Raw genomic sequence first — 17,106 nt, 5'->3', positions numbered from 1 at the left:
AAAAGAAAGTAACCTAACTGATACTGGTAGAACATTCGTCGATTGATGAAAAATCCCGTGTTATTAAAAATTTTTGGTTATATATTTGATTATATCCTTGCATATCCTGCAGCGATCTCTCCTACACGTGTAATCCCCACCAAACATAAACATTAACCACATTGATCAGCAGTTGATGTAAATTGATATGCGCTCCTCAACCTGGTCTGTGTGATTTATGAAATACGCTTATGGACAAGAACATCATTATGGTCTGTGAATCGAGGAGTCGATGGATTTTGCATTAATCGAGGATATTGCCGAAAACTACGTTTATCTTTGCGCGAAGCATTCAACGATCCAACGTCACAAATGGATTAAAAAAATTCGTTTTGCAGGTGGGTGACGACACTTTAATAATCCTAACAGCAAATAATTAACTTATTTCACAAATAAATTAGGTAGAACGCTTCAGTGTAGGAAAGGTATATGAAGGCAGTGTTGAATTTAAAAAAAATTGCTTATATTGTCAGGAATTACAGCGGACAACCCTCTCTCGTTTTATAAATCATTCCTGTGAGATTTCATGACACAGAATTGAGGTTTTATTCAGGAATATTTGCTTAAAACTAGATTGTTCTCCAGTTTAGAGAAGACTAGACTTTGTGATGTTGAATAAGGTTCCATTACATTTGAACCCACGTACATTTGAACCCATGACAATTGCACCTGTATGCTATTGCACCTATGGAATTTGTTTTGTTTCACGGATAGTTAAACCCATACTAACCCTAACCCATGGGTTTTAGCACCCGCATATAGATTGAACCCGTGGATATACGCATGGGTTCAAATGTACATGGGTTCAAATGTACGGTCACCGTTGAATAACTTAGGATATGGTAACAAAATAGGATTAGCTTGAGAGTTTTTTTTTCTTCTGGTGGACAAGATTGAACAGGCAGGCACGTGCGACATGCTCAAACACTTTCCTTTTGCACTTGTAAATGTTTGGCAATGGGCCACGTGGTCGCCAAAGCCCCTATCAGGTCGCGGGTTCCCCTATGTTAGATTTGTTGGCATTAACTGGCTAATGTGTGGTATGGTATATGGCAAGTCAATTGTCTGCGTGTCATAAAAGAAAATTAGCAGACTTATCTCGGGCTAATCGAATGCTTATCATTATGTTAGGTAAATTGCATTGCTTGCTTCATCGATAGGTTAAGACTCTAGGAAAAATATATAGATAATGTAACATAACTAGGGCTGTCAACTTTGACGAATTTCAGTAAAAGACACTTTTGCATATATCTCTAAATTTTTATTTAATCCACTGCTAATCTCGGAATAGATAGAAAAATCAAAACAAACTAATTCTTATGAATTTTTGCCGACTTCAGCAACTGTCAGTTAAGCTTTGTATGAAAACTCATGAAAATATTTTGAGGATATATTAACACACTTGTGATTTATAATTTTGAATAATGCTATAATTTTATAGAATTAGTGCGATTTCATGAAAAAAGAGGTCATGCATATTCAAAGTCTGTCGTTTAGTTTTAATTCCTATTTACCGTTGTTCGTTAGCTAGACAAAGACATATTCCCCCACAATAACAGTACCCTGAAAACTGAAATTAACAATGTTATAATTGAAAATTAGAACCTTGGGTGTCGCTGCTTCATAACCAGTTATGGTTCTCAACATTTTAAATGAACTTGAATTAACTTCTGATTGGTCCTCTCGGATCATTAAAAGCGTTTGTAGCGATCTACTTAGGCACGCGGTTGTTTAGTGTGCGGTATCCAGTAATTATTTATTCAATAATATATTTATTTTTTAATGTTTTACAGCTCTTATAGTCATTTCCATGTCAGAAATAAAGGACCTTTTCGTCCTTTTTTATTTAGAGGGCAAAGACAAAAAATCTCAATAAAGGACTGTCCTTTGAAATAAAGTACGGTTGGCAACCCTAAACATAACAAAACTTGTAGAATAATTATATAGCCCAATGTTATTAGGTAAATGTTCAATGTTAATTTCTAAAAAGCGTGAACTTGAGATTGTAGGGAGACTAATTGCATTTTTTTCAATTGTTCTCACCCAAATATTCGTAGATATCGATTTTATTAGCACTAAAACGTTTTCATGCGATTTTCAAGACATACCCATGTTGGGAAACAATCTTTATAGAACTGGGAAGTATTACTAACTGTACACACAGGGTTGCCAACTTTGACAAATTTTAATAAAGGACACTATGAGTTATGACACATATTCATAAGTTTCAGATAAATTAAATGCTAAACTCTAAACACGAAAAAAAATATTCATACTGCATTTTAGCACTACTGTTGATCAAGCTTTGTATACTCTGACTTTCCTGCGACGACTAAAAGCACGCATGAAAGTACTTCGAGAATAATAACACACTTATAAGTGGAACTTTTTAGGATTGTGTACTACTTGCTGTTTGTTGCATTTTGCAAGTGGTTTAAGACTTCAAAATATTCTATAATGTTCTTGAATTAGTGCGATTTCATCAAAGTGGTCATCCATGTTCAAAGCAAGTCTGCCATTTAGTTCTCCTACAATTTCCACAAATTTCAGTTTGCTGTTGGCCATTGCAGGGGAAAGGAGGCAAGGGTGTGCAACCTTAATACAGAAGGGAACGACAGAATAACTGGATGTAACCGCGGGCCGCACCTTTATTCAACATAAGCTCTAATAGTAGTTGCGTCACCAAAATTTTGGTTATTGATCTAGTGGCATGCGTTGTTTGCACAATCTCTTTGCTACCATACCCGATTTTTGCTTCAGAGTGTTTTTAAAGTAATGAACGTAATCGAGGTTTTGTTAAATGATGGATTCTGAGTGCTGAATTCCACATACCATTTTCCATCGCCGGAACTGATTCGTGTTCGATATTGCATAATTCGTAAAAATACGAAAATCAATCATTGCATTTAATCGCATTTTGTATCATGTTTCAACGCTGTATTTAATCCTTTCACCGTATTGCTAGAGTGATAATTTTGTGCCTAATCTCTACTGTACCAGTTCAGCCATTAAAAACATCACTGAAATTGATAAACATGAACACGGATAAAGTGATTCTTTATATCATGTATCAATCAATAGGTCATTTGGCTCCAGTTAGACTGATACGACTATTTCCCCAATCAGAATCAATCGTTTTTAAGATGGGAAAAGCAAGGTGTGATTTAATCTATGATTAAAAAACTCAATGAGCTTCAAAATTGATTTCTAAAACGCTGCTGTCTTGTAGGTTGTTTCTCTGTTTCAAAACGTTGCATGATGCTATTCTGATGTGATGCTTTTCGAGCAGTTGAGGTTCATGCAAAGCAGGCCACTTGCAAGTTTATATATAGAGGATAGTAAAGTTCTTTTGTGGGAATGTCTCAGAGTTAGGATACTAAAAAATGTCTATAAAAATTGCCTTGAGTTTGTTCAAATGAGGCTTTAGGACGGACTTTGAACAAATGTTGAGAATAATGATTGATGACATTTCATACAATCAATTTGGGAAGTTCAATGAGTAAACTGAGGTTAGGTAGATGCTCTTGGGTAAAATTAGGCAATAATTTTATTCCGATTTTCTTTATTTTAGTTCAATTACGAGTTCGGGGATTGTCTGTGTTAGCCAAGTGATATACCCAATATGCCTATAGGTTTCAGTTCATTTACACAACTTGATGTAAAGTAGGCGAAAAAAATTAGTTACCTTCATATTGGTACACACACTTCTGGAGAGCCTGCTTTTGTACGTTCAGTCATCAAATTAGCGTAGTATAAGCAAACACGCAGGGGTATAATTATTGGTTATTGCGCTAAAATTGACAGGAATTATTAATAGTTTTCAGTTTCTTTATTATTTCCTTATGAACTTTTTATCTTGTTATTACCAATGTATCACGTGTTAACAACATATGGCAAGGGGAAATCAACAGCAGTGAATTAAAGTAATATAGTATTTGAATATAATAGGCTAAAAGATAACAGAAGTGATTATGGTACAATTTTTAAACGCAAAATCGATTATTATGACAGGTTATGTACGTCCATTAGTTTCATTAATTTCAGAGAAAATCAATTTATTACATTATATGTAGCTTATTGCCATGCAGTGAACGACGACGTTTATAATTTGTGGAAAATCAAGACAAATCTTATTCACTCTGGTTCAAAGCCTATACAAAGAGGCATGTAATAAGGCGACGGATGTAATAAGTCTCTGAAGCTAGGGTACTTGTGGACATTTAGAGTAGACTTCTTGAGCAATGGATTTCGGTAAAATCGAAGATATTGCCGAAAATGATGTCTTCATAAGCGCTAAGAACGCAGCAGTCTGTCGGCAGAAATGGATCAAAAAAATTCGGTTTCCAGGTGGGTTCAAAAAGAAACGCTATGAGTTAAGATAAATACCAATCATTACAAAAATCACATTTTTGAAATTTTCCGAACGATACAAAATGTATGAATCAATATCGTACGAGAGTTTAGTTTAATATCCAAGAATGCGGCTGTACAAAATGCAAACAAACCCTGCCAATTGGCCTATATGATTAGAGTACAATGCTGGCTCATGATATTGTCCAAACATTGTCAATAAATCGCAACTACGATTGCGCATATAAGTTTAGCTCAATGTACATAATAAGGAAAAAATCGACAGTAGAAAAGCTAACATTATTCTATATACGTTATCTGTAAAAATAAGTAATTCGGAGGAAACTGATAAAGCTGTACTGTTTTTGTCTAGACATTCTGTTTCTGAACTTTCGAAATGAACTTTCCACAGATATTTATTCCAGACAACTTGGTTTCTAACTTGCCCTTTCTTTATAAAATGCGACTCCACTCAGAACTCATAAGTATACCTCTTATATCACTTATAGTCTTGTATTTCGGCTTGCCATTCGGCAAAATAAAAACTTCTCAAATGATCCACTAGATTAGCTACTAGATCTCTGATGAGTATCGTGCTTGCAAATACTATCATACTAACAGTTTTGTTTTCAAAACTTCTGCTTTAAAGTAAATATTCTTCGCCATCAATATTTCTTCCTAACAATCCGGACTTGAGGTGTTTTCAGTCTTTTTTTCAGCCGATGTCTGTTGACGTTTGATTAAATTTTACGAATTATTCTAAGTTTGCCTACATTGTTGTAAACATATATAACTTTGTGTACATAGATGATGCGGCCTGTATACAAGACCAGGATAAGCTTCTCAACCGTCAGGAATCTACAGCAGAAACCGCTCAAAAGGACGAAGAAGATGAATTTATCCGAATATGTATCAACGAACCAATTGGAAAGAAAGTTTTCAACGAGTTTTGCGAAAAGGAATCACGTGATGTTCAAAACACTCTTAAATTTTTAGCAGACATGACGAAATTTGAGGTATATATAGGAAGGCTTTTCATATTTATTTCACACTAAATCATCAGATATTGAAGGGGTATATATTGTACATTAGGTAGCTACAATCATCTTCTATTGCCAATATTATATTATTGAGACTCTTAAATACATCATGGTAGAAAAAATTACATTTTTTGTTTAGATGACGGACGCCAATGATATGCATAAGTTTCTGGTTAAGATTTCATCTCTGTACTTCCAAAAAGATTCAACTTATGAATTGGTTTGTGTCAAAGAAGAAACGAAAGAAAAAGTTCTTTTTTACGAAAGGACAAACGGTAAAGGAAATTTTGAGGGTATAAATATATTTAAATACAGTATTCAAGCCCAAAATACTGCCCCTTTTTTTTCTAATTTTTCCATTAACAAACATATTATATATATACTATTTTGTCAAATATTAAAAGCGGTGATCGGCAGAATGCAAATATTGGTGAGCATACAACAAATTATTGCACTCAATTTAGTCTAATTTATCTTGTTACAACAGGTGTCGTTGGCAACGATAGACTGACAGACTTAGCGAGAAAAAGCGTATCTGATTGCAAAAGCGAAGCGCTATCCGTTATTTTGCAAGACGCCTTTCCGAGGTATAAAAATTCGGAAAATTTCAAAAAATATTTGAAATGGAAGCATCTAGAAAAACAACCCGTTACGAACGATTGTTTCACAAAATTTCGTTTGCTTGGAAGAGGAGGTTTTGGAGAAGTTTACGCTTATCAAGTAAGTGATACAAACTTTTAAATTAAGTTGATAAATAACAAATAAAAAAATTTTTTTATATACTTTTAAATTTTTTACAATAGATAAATGTTGGTTGAAAAATGCACAGTATGTTATGGGCGGAATAGTGAATGTCATCGATAAGCTATTTCTCTGTGGTATCGATTCTCGCATACTGAAATATACAAAACAATGTTTGAATTGGTCACCCTATTGCTATACAATCTTTTTTAATATTGTTTCATATTATTTTCTAAATTATTTGTTAATGTTAACATGGTATGTGGAAATTAAGTCTCTCTCTTCTTCTGGTTAGCAAGCAAAATATATATATTTTTTCATGAAGTTTATTCATATTTTTTTTATCATCACAGCTGTTCAAATATATATATCTTGACTTACAAAGTATGATTTTTTCAGGAAAATATCACAGGCACAATGTATGCGTGCAAGCAAATTAATAAAAAGCAAATGAAGGCAACTGGAAGCGAAAGCATAGTTTTAATTGAAAAACTAGTGCTGGAAAAAATAAATAGGTAAGATATATAATTAATTAGTAAAGGAATTTTTAAGATCAATTTCAAAGATAAACTACCTCAACTGATTTCTGGGAAGCTTTTTAAAGTGAGATTATGTGATTTCTGGGAAGCTTTTTAAAGTGAGATGTACAGATGTCTCAATTCTCAACATATTTCAAACGGGCTTAAATCAGCGTTGACGACTTTGTTAATTCGCAAATAAGATCGACTCTCGGATAGTCCAATTAAAACGCCAACTTCTTCCCACTTGCACTTCCAATTTTCACAACAATAAACTCAATTCAAATTAAACATTAAATATGGAACAATATTGTACCCTGTGAAATTAACTTTTGTTTTTATATAATTTTCACTGCAGTCGTTTCGTCGTAACCCTATATTACGCCTATCACGACAAGACCTGTCTCAACCTGGTTATGATGTTGCTCACCGGTGGAGATTTGAAATTTCATGTTAAAAAAGGTAAGGGAATATGACGTTGGCACGTTGCGTTGATTCATTTCATATGGCGCAAGGCGGGTTATACAGATATGGGCGATAAAATGAAAGGTAAAGCACGATCAAATAAAAAATGAGTACGCAAAATACAATTCTGACACTTACACGTTACTCCTTATTCACTGGCTTTCCGACGTTGATCGGGAGGAAGATGATTTATTATTATTTGCAGAATATTGGTATGAAACAATGTCGATGAAATGAATGAATCCCAGGAACAACTTTTAGTGGTTTGCACTTGATTTATTTTCGTGTTTATACAGACAAGAAAAACAAAGGTGTTAACAAGGAAAGATGCAAGTTGTACGCAGCTCAGATTACTGTTGGAATCGATCACTTACATAAACACAACATCATCTATCGAGATATGAAACCCGAGAATGTACTTCTAGATGGGAAAGGAAATTGCAGAATAGCTGATTTAGGACTTGCACGCATTCTTCAAGAAGGCGAAAAAATTACCGGTTAGAATATATATAAATTATCATTTTGAAAGTGTGCTTAATTTCCATGCATATTGTAGTGTAGCTGTGCGTTCCACGAATAAGTGTGCTCGCTAATGATGTGTAATGTAAATCCTCAGAAGATCTCGTGTGCTGTAAAGCTACACCAGGGTGGTCCAAAGTTGTCGACCTCGCGGGCCACACTATTATTTTTGTATTGTTCGCGGGCCACAATAGTGCCGAGAATATGTAAACAGTGCAATACAAAACAAACACTTTTATTGTCAAATACATTGATCAATATTTGACATTTTTTTTAAGCTAAAGCATGCAAAAACCACAAAAAAAAACTCACCAAAACGTGCAAAAATCTGTATATATATACATTTAGTGTAAGATTTCAAACTTTTCATAACGGAGAAAGTGCCATAGTAGATGAAATACGCGACCAATGCAACAGGGAAGTTGAAGACACTGAACATTTTCTAATACACTGTCCAAAATATGAACAATATCGAACCAGCATTCGAAATCTTTGCAGAAGAAAAAATGTACCATTTACATGTGAAAACATACTATATGAGGTGAAGTATAGAAATGCCATAAATTGGTTCATTATTCAAACTGGAAGAAAACTTTGAACACATTACAAAATACTATACTTACCAATCTGAGAATCAAAACAAAACTGAAAGTACAACCGAGTTGTTGACAAGCAGGTTCACGCCATGACGACAAAAAATGGCTGTAGCGAATTGGTAAAGTGTGTGCAATTTTACTGCAATAGAATAGTGCAAAGAGCATATATATATATATATATTCATTGAATAGTGCAGGCCTGGGCAAGTTGCGGCCCGCGGGCCACATCCGGCCCGCGGCAACGTTTTATCCGGCCCGCGAGCAAGTTTCTAGATTTGGACACTTCTATTCATTTACATATAAAATATAATTTGATTGCGAACAAAATAATTTTTAGGACAATGAAAAAGTCGATAATAACATTCGACTAAATTTCCCTTGAATCGCCGATTGTTTTCGTCATCTCGAGGTGTTATTTAGATTTTACAACGTAAACACAAAAGTTTCTAGGTTTGGACACTTCTATTCATTTACATATAAAATATAATTTGATTGCGAACAAAATAATTTTTAGGACAATGAAAAAGTCGATAATAACATTCGACTAAATTTCCCTTGAATCGCCGATTGTTTTCGTCATCTCGAGGTGTTATTTAGATTTTACAACGTAAACACCTTTACGTCGGCGATTAGTCTCCTCAAGTCACAAATTTTCCTTAACATATATATGTCTTGTATACGGAACTGTGAAACCATTAATAAAACGAGTTATTATATAACCATCGGCGACAAGATGATAAAGATAAATAAAGGAGTGAATCTGCAAGCAACCTAAATCTAGATTTAGAGCGGCAATATAAAATACTAAAAATGGAACAGAAACAAGTTATGATTCAAACGGCTTGCGACAGATTAAAAACGCTTTTGTGAAATGGAAACTAAAAAATTTCTGGTGCCCACGGCACACATTTTAATTGCGTAGCCTTCGTGGGCGCGTTGTACCTTTTGATCTATTCTAAAACTACCGACGGGGCCTGGGTTAAAAGATAATTAAGGTAAGGTTAACTCAATCGATTTTTATGTAACTACAAAGAATTTTACTCGGTGTACTTTTATCGCAGGCGTGAGGATTTTTCTGATGGTAAAATCTTTAAAACAGATTTAAGTCAGTGTTGCAGGAACAGATCAGATTTGTCGTATTCACAAAATTGCAAAACGCGAATAAAAATAATCTGGCACGTTACCTCACATTTTAATGTCCGCGGAATGCGGTGGTATTTCAGAATTCTAATGCTTATATTTTATCAGAGCAGCCGCGGGTTAGGTTGAAAACAACAAGACATTTTAATGTGCCCGTATCAATGCATTTTAAATATATCCGTATCGCAAAAATAGATATAGTATATAAAGTATATGTCACATTTTTAAATCCGCAGACAGCCGTGGTATTTTAATGCAGACTTTTAAGCTCGCAAGGCCGTTCAATGCATTGAAATTTCCGCGAACCTTGTTCACCTTAAAAATACTATGATGACAGCAAAATTATATGAATCACGATGTTTAGCCACCAAATGCGTGGTCCCAATTCCACATTGTTACTCACTTTCCACCATTAATGACAAAGTTTGGCATTGTTATGCAAGCGTACTGTTTCTCTGATCCAATGTATTGTCTCAAAATCGCCAGATTTACGTTTTAAACTAGTTTTATTAAATGCGATTTGAATAAAAATTCCAACAATATGCAATAGATATAGTACTCATTTATATACTTACTAATATATAGTACGAATTTAAATATGTAATAAAATACAATAAAAACGCGCGATTGACTCTACTTAGTCCGGCCCGCCACTGCATTTTGAATATTCAATGTGGCCCGATACCAAAAATAATTGCCCAGCCCTGGAATAGTGTGAAGTTTTTTTTTTCTCACAACATTTGAGTGACAGATTTTCCATTGTTCAGCACGAAATGCTATTTTGCGAAGTGCTTTTTATTTCACCTTTTAAATAAAATTAAAAAAAAAGTGCCATAGGGAGAAAGTGCCGTATTAGATTGTCACCGATACAACTTGCGGACATATCAAGCAGGCATTGTGGTATTTTCCCTCCCACACCCAGTCAAAAATGTTTGAATTGGTCAGCTTTATTTTCAAACTCATGTTTACAAAATAACTTACAAGTAACTGGCGATTGATTGATTACCGAATTTAACCAAATTTGAGATACAGGAGGGTAATTACTTAATTTTCGGACATATAGGCAGCGTTGTTTGTAATACTGTTTAGGCTGGTTACAAAAAACCACCCGGCGGGAATTGTATTGTTCGGCCATAACATTAATATTTAGTCATTAGGCAAGCTGCCAAGCACATCATTCAACTTTGCTAGTTGCCTCAGCTAGCCAAAACAGTAGTCAATTCAGGGAAATTAGTGATGTAACAATATGTCAAAAGATTTTTCTGGTTATTTTTATGACGAAACAACACCAAATGCGATTTTTTGTTTACCCTCGCGCAAATGCGACGCGGGCCACAGATAATGAAGCAGCGCCACATGTGGCCCGCGGGCCTGGGTTTGGACCACCCTGAGCTACACACTTTGTTTCGTATTCTGATGACAGACGTAAAGTATTTTATCTCCCGACAGAAATATAGTACAGAACAACGAACGCACGACCAACCTGCATGGCAGTCAGACCAGAAGTGGCGCGCTTAAACGGGGAATAGACGTGCTCGGAGTCATCCAAGAATAGTAACATTTTCATCGGGCAATATATCAGTCGAAGCTATAGCACTGTTCTCGCATAACCCCATATATATACAACAGTGACATATTGATAAATTAAATAATAAAATTAGCGAATTCCAGTCACGTCACTGTAGTCTTCGGGACGTTTTGAAACTAACGGCAATTTTCTTGATTCTTATGAATATACACTCACTCCATTTAATTCTGTTTTATCTAGGCAAAGCCGGGACAATAGGTTATATGCCTCCAGAAATGCTGATGAAACAACCTTATGCGTATGGCGCGGATTGGTTTGCACTTGGATGCACGATATATGAGATGTGTGAGGGTAGAAATCCTTTTTTTGTTCGAGATAAGGTGAGACTGAACTAGGCTTGCACGTAATTTACGGATTTACGGAATTACGTAATTATTTAGAGTTACGGAAGGGAAGTTACGAATTACGTAAAGTCGTAATTTTGCATTGAAACGAGCTTTCTTCAAAGCAGTCAATTTCGTCGACTGCGAAAAATGAAAGCTCAACAAGTAGAAGAAGTTAGCTTTCCGGTATTCGCAGCCGTTTATTTCTCTTTTCTCTCTCTTGTTACATAGGTGAAGGAAGGCATGACGCGTTGCCATTTACTAACCTATTATCAACTTATCTGGCATGGCCAATGTAAATTATTAACGTAGTTAAGGGGGAAGAACTGAGTAGGGCCGTTTGACGCCAACACACCTGGTTTTAACTTCTCCCGCAACTTAACGGTAGATAAGGGATTGCGTTGAGACCGATTGACGCCAACACACCTGGTTTCAACTTCTCTCGCATCTCATCTAGCATGGCCATGGCCAATGTACATAATAACCGTAGATAGGGGGAAGAATTGTGTTAAGACCGATGGACGCTAACACGCCCGGTTTCAACTTCTTCGGGTGAAATGACTAATGAACGCGGGAGATCAATCTATCAAACATTTGTATCCATTTTATTTACTTGTTCCAGTTTTCCGTTACTTATGGTATATATGTTCCGTTTCTATTTTATTCTATTTTATAGTCACGCGGGGAATAGTGGGAAATTCCCCACAAAGTGTGGATTAGCAATGGTTAACCATTCTTTATTGTTAATATCAACACTTGATATATGAACATGGAATATCATACTGTTTTTGGCTGTTTTATTTCGGACTTGGGGTATAAACAGGAAAATATCCATAACCTTTCAACACGACGATCTTGCGAAATTTAACGAAGAGCTTTCGCGAAGAATTGGAACCAAATAAACGAAAAGAGCGATTGATCACTCGCGCCAATACCTCGCCGTGATAATTAATGTCGCGCTTATCAAATAGCAATATGACGACAAAAGAGAGATTGCGTAAAGAACCAACGCAACTTCGTCTTCTCGGCATCGGTAAAGCGATTGAGACGGCATAGAAGCAACAAAACGACGGATTCCTCGCGGACCGCTAAAAATTTAACTGCTATCATATATAATCAAATATGAGCCAGTGTGTTTATTCTGTGCGAGATCCATTTTCTATTACAAAATCTTGATGCTCTGTTAACGGTTTTATCGTTATATATCAGTCCGGACTTGGCCTTGCTCATGATGTTTTTCACAATTCCTCTCAATATTTCGGCCATATATGATTAACTGTCTTACCAAATGCGGCAACTTATTTTGATTTATCGTCGACTTTAATACCACCGGCACTCGACCAAACTTGTGTCAATCTTGGCCGATAGGATCGCCGACTTGAGTTAGCAAATAAATGTCGTGAGTGTAAAATAAATGTCACAAAATGCATTGTGTTGCGATATAACTTTGTATTTTCGGAGAAGGCATATCATATAAGTTCGGTATATAATATACGCAAATAAATAATATTTGATCTAAATTTATCGCAAATAATGTTATAAACATTCAGTCCGGGAAATGATTAAATGTAAAATGAAGCATGGTAATCGGAATATCGTCAATAAGTCGACATCAATAATTATTATTATAAAATGCTAACAAGGCAGTAATGTCGGATAATGCAGAAGACGCTGCAAAAACAAGTCTTCGTCGCGAGGAAATCGCAAGTATAATCAAACGAGAGAATACGCTCGTCGTTGGTTAATAAATTAGAAACCCGTAATTTTTATTCAGTTCTAAGGTGGTTTTAAAAAACTATCGTTTCCATAAATATCCGTATACAAGTGTCGCCGTGTCGGTAATGATAAAATAAAATTGATCGCATAAAAATGGGACGGTTAATTTGCGAAGGGGATAAAGGAAAACCAAAGCTAACACAAAAGATAAAAATCAGAATAAAATTAATTTGAATTCACTCCTTGATATTTGTTCTTAACATCTGCCGCCGGCGTGTAGTACTGCCAAGAATATGAAAACCCAACTTCAATGTCCCATACGGAAAAGAAGTGGATTCAATTGGTTGTTATGATAGGTTTAAATGCGTGAAAAAATATCGCAATTACGGGGTCATTACGTAATTGATTTTGCCGTAATTACGGAATTGAGTTTTGTCAATTACGTGCAAGCCTAGACTGAACGATACAATTATCACGTAGAACAAGAGAGCAAGGCTCAAATATGTTGAAGGGAAAGTCCCATAACCAGTCGCAGTGCCGGTAGCTTATGTGACTCAAGCCAAAATCCGTTATCTGATCATTTAAATTCAATTGAATATACTATCCCACCGCGGCAGTACTTCACATCGCTGCTGGAAAGCCGCGTACTGGCAGCGGTACAGCCTCAGTTTACTTTGCTGAAAAGGTTGGCGGGTAAGCGTGATGAAAGTAAAAAGGAATTTCTCTTTAATCAAAATAAACAGCAAATCTTTGAGTCATATGGATTTCCATAAGCAAACTAAGAAAAAATGATAGCCTTTTGGCGGCTTCAACCATTATCAAGTTTTGAAAATTTGAAATCAATTGATCCATTAGTTACGGAGAAAATTGATTAACAATAAGACTTACAACATCAAAATCAGTAATTTAAAATAATTAATAGTTCCAATTCCAATAATCGTGACCAATAATTGTAGTGACAATTTTTGGTTGTGTGCTCGAACATGGGCCTCTTTTACTTCATCTGAACTGTGTAAACTCAATATTATCTTGTTATATATAGAAAAAATATGACATTACTTGATAATTAACACAGTCAAGTACGTTTTATTGATGCACCGGCTGAATTGACTGCCTAACAATGTTATCACAACATTTTTATTCCTTCTCGAACAGGTCTCTAAGAAGATGGATCAACAAAAAACTATTGAAAAAACTTGTCAAACCAAGGAAAGTTACAAACGGGATCATTCTAAAGACCTTATTGATTTGATTGGAAAGTTACTGGAGAAAAATGTAGAAGACAGATTAGCTAAGGATGAAAAGTCAGTTATCTGTAAACTTTCATTCATAAAGTGAATCAAAATTTGTCAGATACAGTCCAATTAAACATATATTTATGTTCTAATGAGAATATATTTCGTAAACTAGCTTTCAGAAAATAATTTTCCAGAAATATTGTTTTACTTTACTGGTTTTGCTTGAAAAGTTTGGAGCAATGAGCAATATCAGACAAAACTAATAGACAGGCCTTTTGCTAAAATGATGTTCATTGAAACAATTTTTGTGGTCAATATATTTAAATGGTCTTTTGTTGAATTAAATATTTAAAATATTGCCTGCAGAGAAATGTACACTGACAATACATACACCGACCTCGTTAAATCTTCATGTTACATCTTGACGCACAAATTCAAGTATAATAATTTAAATAATAATTTTCGTTCAGGTCTGCCCATGAAATAAGAAACCACCCGTACTTCAGTGATATGGATTGGGAAAAACTTGAGGCAGGGGAAATCCAACCACCATTTGTGCCAAATGACAAAGAGGTTTATGCCGACGACGTTTCGGATATAAGGTATTTAAAATTGAGGACATTTCAATGTTCATAATATTTCGACATTATTGTGACGTTCTCGATATTTGTAATTCAATATTTCATTTAGACTGTTAGAAACAATTTATTAAATTAGACTTGAACAAATAACCACATACTGGCTATGTGCCAAGACTATGTTTCAAATGTTCTTGAAATTTCTGGAATTTTAATTAAATGCAATTTTGCTCATAAATGAATAGTATGAATGCTTTCAAAATATTTGTGGCGGATGGATACAATTCGTCCTTCATTTTTCTCAAATGTTGATTTATATACAAGTTAGCTGCTGTTGTTCAGTATGGTGTTGCTGACAAGATGTCTTGTCTGGTCTTTCGCGACTCCTCGTTAACTGCTATAAGCCGATGTCCCTTTTGTTAAATGCATTATTTATTTCTTGCATTATATCCCGTATTGCACGGCAAAAATGAAAGGCTGAAATCGAACCTACAATACATCAATTTGGCGTATCGTCAAATTAATTTAGCAGGATTTTGTTGAGTATTAAATTTTATATAGCCATCGACTTGTTAGCATTTTCGCCTTAGATCGTATATACTAGTGCTAGTAGTTTTTTGTCCCAGATCGCATCGATAAAACATTCTTTTAAATTGCAGGCTAAAAAGTTATGCAAAAAATGTTAAATTGGATGAAAAAGATGAAGAATTTTACGAGAGATTTTCAACGGGAAGGTAGGTTGGATATATTCAATTTCATAGTTCGTTTTTGCTAGTGATATTTATGATATATAGGACTACTGTGGTAGGCTGGATTTTACTGCGATGCCACCCATTAATGTCGTAGATATATTTTCACTATTACTTCTTCAAAAAAAAAACGAAATAATTAGAATATTAATATTTGATTTAGTTTTCATTTTACATTCATCGGAAACGCTGTTATTGCCATACCATCGATGATTCTAATTGTATTTTTGTATGAACACAGCGCTCACGAACATTACATTTACTGAACCACAGTTAGGCCACACAAATTTAAAATGGGCCAACTAATCCTTCATTTTCTTTTATCAAAGCAAGAACGAGTTGGAAAGCTTGGAGTAACAAGTCAACCGGTATTTGTGACAAATCAAGCTAATTTCAAATTTTCATGTTGCAGCGTATGTAAAACAAGAAACTGCAAGTGCATTACATATATATATATCTATGGGAAAATTGTCCATGGCTTGAGCCAAGTCGAATTTTTTCATTATAAAAGTCCCTATTTAAGTGGCGTTGTTTCGGATAGCTCGTAGGAAATATATTTATTTTTCAGAAATCCGATTCCATGGCAACAGGAAATTCTTGACAGTGGAACATATGAAGATATCATGAATCAGGAGGCGAACAAGAACGTTGATACCGGCGCCAATTCCACAAAGAAAAAGTCTTCAAAAATTTGCACAGTTTTGTAACTGCGACAAATAAATAGCCTACAAAATGCAATTAATTACACGTTAAACTGATTGGAGAACCAACAAAATAATTTCTTCCTTTTCTTACCCCTTTATTGAATGGAAAGTATATATTTGCTAGTTTATTGTTATCTTTGTCAGAGACTTACTGACTGTTCTTTAAATTTCTGCTGTTTGTTTTTTTATCTTCCGTACAATATACAACAGTGAAATAATTTGTTGGTTTGCTTAGTGCAAACTAAAAAAATCCATACCAATCATTATCTCAAAAATAACAGCGGAAAAAATATTTGTTCATGGAATTTGAACTGACGGCGATTATACATCGTGAGACTTTACAGTGGCACTCTTTACAGACTACCAATGTTCAATCCCCCAAAACATTGTAACACCTCCTAATACTGATATTTTATTGGTGTTAGTTTATTTAGGACTATTGTTCATATTTTCAAATAGACATGTTTTCATATAACTCCTACTATTGTTTCTATTTTTGACATTGCGTCAGATTCACGGAGTCTCGCTTTACAAAAAAACGAGAATCGAATCAGGTTGAGAGCAACCGACTCGCAAAGCAATTGCAGTTCATCCTGACTGGAAAGGGGAGAGTGTGGTATGGAGTAGAGAACAAGAGAGCTATGTTAAAATATGTGGACACGGGGAGCAAAACGAAATATTTTATCACCAATTCCCCGGAAACCATATGCGGTACTTACCAGTTACCTGTATCGGGGTACCGGTGACGGTACAGAGACTGTCATAGCTTTTCCATGTGCTGTGGCGATGATTCATTCTTCTT

The 17,106-nt window shown here is 35.0% G+C and overlaps 1 protein-coding gene across 2 annotated transcripts; it reads left to right on the top strand.

Moving 5' to 3' along the window:
- The first annotated feature begins 114 nt into the window (after nt 1-114).
- On the top strand, nt 115-16,791 carry LOC120345691 (rhodopsin kinase grk7-a-like). 2 transcript variants are annotated; one of them, XM_078115106.1, is made up of 12 exons: nt 115-377; nt 5,197-5,405; nt 5,569-5,704; nt 5,917-6,149; nt 6,570-6,685; nt 7,047-7,150; nt 7,450-7,650; nt 11,177-11,316; nt 14,191-14,339; nt 14,744-14,875; nt 15,511-15,585; nt 16,169-16,791. In XM_078115106.1, exons 1-12 carry the CDS (start codon nt 272-274, stop codon nt 16,305-16,307), a joined length of 1,740 nt encoding a protein of 579 aa, XP_077971232.1. In that variant the 5' UTR covers nt 115-271; the 3' UTR covers nt 16,308-16,791. The 2 variants fall into 2 exon arrangements, with proteins under 2 accessions (XP_077971232.1, XP_077971231.1); XM_078115105.1 differs by lacking the exon at nt 115-377 and adding an exon at nt 4,043-4,386 and having other exon boundaries at nt 16,169-16,787.
- The last annotated feature ends 315 nt before the right edge of the window (nt 16,792-17,106 follow it).

Source organism: Styela clava, chromosome 8 (assembly GCF_964204865.1).
Source record: "Styela clava chromosome 8, kaStyClav1.hap1.2, whole genome shotgun sequence".
In the NCBI taxonomy this organism is placed as follows: domain Eukaryota; kingdom Metazoa; phylum Chordata; class Ascidiacea; order Stolidobranchia; family Styelidae; genus Styela; species Styela clava.
The sequence above is the reverse complement of the archived record's forward strand: the minus strand, read 5'-3'. Positions and strand labels throughout refer to the sequence as shown.